The 5,342-nt window shown below is 36.1% G+C and overlaps 1 protein-coding gene across 2 annotated transcripts in view; it reads left to right on the forward strand.

Moving 5' to 3' along the window:
- Positions 1-4,950: 4,950 nt before the first annotated feature.
- Positions 4,951-5,342, forward strand: part of LOC116692211 (cytosolic sulfotransferase 1) — a 28,772-nt gene continuing 28,380 nt past the window's right edge. For both annotated transcript variants that reach the window (XM_032520306.1, XM_032520305.1), the window contains exon 1: positions 4,951-5,086. In XM_032520306.1, coding sequence (XP_032376197.1) covers positions 5,066-5,086 — 21 coding nt within the window. In that variant the 5' untranslated portion in view covers positions 4,951-5,065. The remainder of the gene's footprint in view (positions 5,087-5,342) is intronic.

Genomic DNA, 5,342 nt, shown 5'->3' on the forward strand with positions numbered 1-5,342 from the left:
AAAGTTATTTAAGGTTTCAAAACTTAAAATTTTTAGCCCACCATTCTTTTACGTTGCACGGATTTTCTTTTCTTAATAATGGCATCTGTTCCTCCAAATAAGTTGAATTAGTTTTTTCTAATTTTTGGGATATTTCGGAAGGGGCGTTCAATGATATGATACATAGACATATCGGATATTCCCTTTACTTTTGATAACAACACTCTCTCATTCAACGACAGATCTTCATCAACCATGTATTCAATTTTTTCTTTTTTTGTTCAATTATAGGACTGAAATTAGGTTATGGGGACGTTTTTCATTCTTATCAATGATAACACCTAGGTTTTGTAATTGTATGTTCACAGGGGTTCCTTCTATTCGGATAGGTCACAATCCTTAAGTGGTAGAAAACAGATTACTCAAATTCATTCTTAAACCGATACATCAGAGAATCCTTAGTACAACTAATTGCTTTTGACACTTCATTCTATTACTGAAAAATTGTTGTATCATCTGCTAGTTGGGATAATTTAAATTCTCACCTAAGGAAATTATACCTTGGAAAGTACCTTTTTTATGTCCATAATTTGTGTAACAAGGAGGAATAAGAATGGGCTAAGTCTTATGCCACGACCAATATCAAATCTAGGAGTTGTACCATGAGCTAACTTAATTGAACTGTTGCAGCCCTTATATAGCGTTTTGACAGCTTTTAAAAATTGGTAACCAAATCCAAGAAACTCAATAACTTTAAACAATACTCGGTGACTTATGGTAACAAATGCCTTGTAAAAATCTACAAACAAAATAAAGCTATTGTCCAATATATATTCATCATATTCTATCATGTCCAATACTAATCGTATGTTATTACAAATATTTCTTCCTGGCATGAATCCTGATTGTTCTTCATCAATAATATCATCCAATCCTGATTTCAATCTTTTAGCAAAGACCAATGCGAATATCTTAGCATCATTATTTAACAAACTAATTGTTCTCCAATTCTCAATACTCAGTTTATCTTTTTTTGGTTTAGGAATCAATTTAATAAGACCTTGTCAAAGAGTTGGAGGCAGTTCCCCTTTTCCTATGGCTTCTACAAACATTGCCACTAGAAAAGGTGCTAATGACTTCTTAAATACTTTATAAAAATTCACTTATCAGACCATCATTCCCAGGAGCTTTGTTTTCTTTAAGACAGTCAATGCATTTTTGTACCTCTGTTAAACTAATCTCCTGGTCGCAAATTGATTTAAAACTGTCATCAACACATTTCATGTTCCTTCCAATATCTTCCAGAAACCTATCCATATCTCTTTCATTTTCACATACGGCTGCATATAACTTGTGATAGAAATCAGCGACATATTTTGAAATACCCTTAACATCTTCGCATATTAGATTATTGATTTTAAGTTTACACAAGGAAGACAACTCAAAGTTTCTCTTTTCCAAATTGAAAAAGTATTTAGAGCATTTTTCACCTTGTTCAAGCCACTTCCTTCTAGACCTTATAAAGGCACCCCTGGACTTATTTTCTGTGATAATGTTATCAGTTCCGTAATTATTTGAGACTCTCTTTCTTTCTTTGCTTTAGCAATTCATTTCCCAAAAGATAACGCAGAATTTCTGATTTCATATTTCATTCATTCCCAACAATTTCCAAAATTATTGATTAATTTTGCTTGAGTCCAATATCTATCAATTATTTTTTGGATTTCTTTTTTTAAATTCTTTATTTTGTAAAAGCAATTTCTTTAATTTCCAGTAATCTTTGTTAAGGTTGTGTCTACCCATCCCAATATTGATATAAATTGTTACAGCCTTATGATCTGTAAAAACTGTTGGTTCTATCAACACTGACTCCACCTCATTCTTCAAGTCTGATGAGACCAACCAGAAGTCTATACGGGACTGTTGAGATCTATCCTTATTATTCCAAGTATATATTTTTGGGTTTGGGTGTTTATGTCGCCAGATATCAATTAGGTCTAATTCATTTGTTGCTCTGTCTTTGGGTGGCCGTCTATCCATACTTTCATCCATTACTGTATTAAAGTCTCCTCCCCATAAAACTCTAGCTGAAGGGAATACCATTAAGAGATCATTTATTTTACTTTCTACTATTGAAAAAATAGCTGTATTGTTTTGCCTATTATTGGAAGCATAGATATATGTTTACGGATAGATATTAACCAAAACAAACAGAGATTGGTCAATGTCTTCAAGAAGAATTATCCATCTACCATCTACTTTTTTGGTTAATCGTAGGAATTACTGCACAAATGTTGAATATTGGTTGCCTTAACAGAACAATATCGGCTACTCCATCATGACCGAGTCTAACATAGAATAATCAAGAGTACATAGGAGTAGGTTATATTATTGACACATACCTCCATTCCCTTAATTCTAGGTCAGTCAATTTTAATCTCTTTTCCGTTAATGAACGCCTTATTTCCACAAAGCAGGCCTTGTCTCCTCTCTTCCTCGCTGCCTCCACTGCAGGCCATAGACGACTGCCTCGGTCAGATCTTCTTTGAAGTGGAGCCAGTTGTTCTTCAGGTGATTTTAATCTGTTTATTGATCCCCAATGGGGAAAGTACAATTACATTCTGTGTCCACACTTTGTCAGAGACAGATGTCAGAGTGAGTGGACTGCCAGGCGAACCAGCAACCTGAGCGGTTGGGGGGAGTACGGTACCTTGCTCAACAGCACCTGGCAGTGCCCAGGAGGTGAAGTGGCATCTATCCAGCCACCAATCCACACTCCGTACTTTTTGGTCCATACGGGGACTTGAACCAGTGACCCTCCGGTTCCCAACCCAACTCCCTACAGACTGAGCTACTGCCACCCCCTAGTAGGTAGTCGTTCTTCTTGGATCCCCTCCAACGACATAGTACAACAATATGTACTATGAATGTATATACAGATGGCTATTAACATAAAAATATATGTATTAAGTTAGGCTAAAATGAGCAGTATAACAATGGATTTAAAGGTAGTACAAATGAAGTTTGGGCAGAAGCTATCAAAATTAAAGTGCTGTGGAAAGTAATTGCATATTACAGTTAAATTCAGTATTGCAGATGTATATGTAAACAATTGGTACTGTGAATGAACAGTCAGCAGGTTGAGGTAATAGTGCAATGAAAGGTGTGAAGGAGTAAATTATTTTTATGACAAAAGTTTTTATTATTTTAATCATGGAGCATTGTGCAGAGGATGCTGGAATAAGTAAATATCATGGTATTATATAAGTATCATTTTACAATATGACAGTATTGTAAAATACCAGCTCCTGTTCCAGTGAACAGGAGCTGGTTAGAGACAGTGTTGCTGGGTTATTGCACAGGAATTGACACTGTGAGTCAGAAGTCAGCTGTTCATCAGAGTGATGGCTTGTGGGTAGAAACTGTTCCTGAGTCTGTTGGTTTCTGTCTACCATATGAGTTACATTGGAGGCACTCAAAATATCAGACCGTTTTTCACCTGATATTTTGTGTGTCTGTCCCGTCATCATGGGTGTTATTTTGTGTTTACTAAGTCCCAATAAACAACCTGACAAAATTTGGAGAGGTCTGCTGTTGTATAGCAAAAGTTACATGGGGATACCCAAAATATCAGGCCGTTTTTCACCTGATATTTTGTGTATCCCATCCCTAACATGCAAAGGGTCTGTCCTGTCATTGTGTGTGTTATTTTGTGTGTTTAATAGGTCACAATAAACAACCTGAAATAATTTGGAGAGGTCTGCGGTTTTCTAGCAAAAGTTACATGAGGGGTACCCAAAATATCAGGCCGTTTTTCACCTGATATTTTGGGTATCCCCTACGTAACTTTTGCTAGACAACAGAAGACCTCTCCAAATTTTGTCAGGTTGTTTATTGTGATTAGTAAACACAAAATAACACCCATGATGACAGGACAGACACACAAAATATCAGGTGAAAAACGGTCTGATATTTTGAGCACCTCTGATGTAACTCATATGGTAGATGGGTGAAAAAAGTTTTCAATTGAAAAGCCTATTAAACTAAATTAAAACAGAAATCACGTCAGAGGATAGGGAGGATATGCCTATCAGTCCATAATATTTAACGACGCTATAAACAATTCACACGTCGCCTTAATGTAACAGACAAATGTACGTATTTATGTAGTTAACTAAAGTTAAGTTAGATTAAATGAAATTATTATTATTATTATTTATCTTATTATTTGATTTATCTTATATCAAAAAGAACATTGAGCAAAATTTAGTTGAAATATTGTCGATGTGGCCCTCCAGCAGTGCTTGGGTTGCTCATGTGGCCCCCGGTAAAAATTAATTGCCCACCCCTGCTAGCCTATGCCAAACATCCAATTTGACTTCTCTGAATGTGGTGTGGGGTTGCTACATATCCACGGCTGTACAAAGGTTGCGAAATATCCACAGCTGGACATTGCCCTTGGGTAAGGCACCTTCCTTATTTGTTTCAACCTCCTGGCCATTTCTCTTCATTGGCAGTATTTTTGAAAATGGGCCAAGACTCTTTATCTACAATACGCATATCCAGGAGAGGGTGGTTCTACCTAGGACACGCTGTGTCTTTTGACAGAACAGAGCTGTTGATTTAAAAAAGAACACAGCAAAAAACTTTGTTATTCTTTCCATGTAATATGAACTCAAAGGCACTTTAAAGTCAAATGACTGCAACATGTTTTGAGTTGAGACCATACACACTTTGTAGAAAATTTACCAAGTGGCTGACATTGCTTAAATGTGCATGTGGTATGTTCTTTGTATCTTTCCTGTTTAAATTCCTGATGCCCCGTGTGTTTTACATACCCCAAGAAGTTGATTCTTGACAAATAAATAGGCTATATGGTTACATATCTCTGAACATTTAAGAGCCTCAACATCTGGAAAGGGGAGGGACTGGAGAACCATATCACATCTGAGTCTCCAATTGCAATGGGGAAAGTGGTATACAACAAGGAGAGAGGAAGGAAAACAGATTGTTGTCTGAGAAAATTCCAAGCAGAAGAAAGAGAAAAAGTGTCTGAAATACAGCAGAGAAACCAGCAGCATTCAGAATGCCATTGGAGATGGACAAGGTATGTCTTTTTTATTTAATCTAAAGACTAAACATTTTTTTAAAAACATCTACTTGTGCTTCACTCTCAAGTGGGGTTCATTTATTGGTAATCATGTAAGGCTCAGGAAAAGAGAATGGACTTGTGGACTGACATATTTTAAAACGCAACTTAATTCTCAATTAAGTCAAATTGTCAAATTGCTGCATTTCAATCACTCACACGCAATGACCATATGCTTTGCATGTTGTTCTTTTCTTTCTCTCTTTTTTTAATT

The sequence above is a fragment of the Etheostoma spectabile genome, chromosome 7 (genome assembly GCF_008692095.1).
Source record: "Etheostoma spectabile isolate EspeVRDwgs_2016 chromosome 7, UIUC_Espe_1.0, whole genome shotgun sequence".
Lineage (NCBI taxonomy): Eukaryota > Metazoa > Chordata > Actinopteri > Perciformes > Percidae > Etheostoma > Etheostoma spectabile.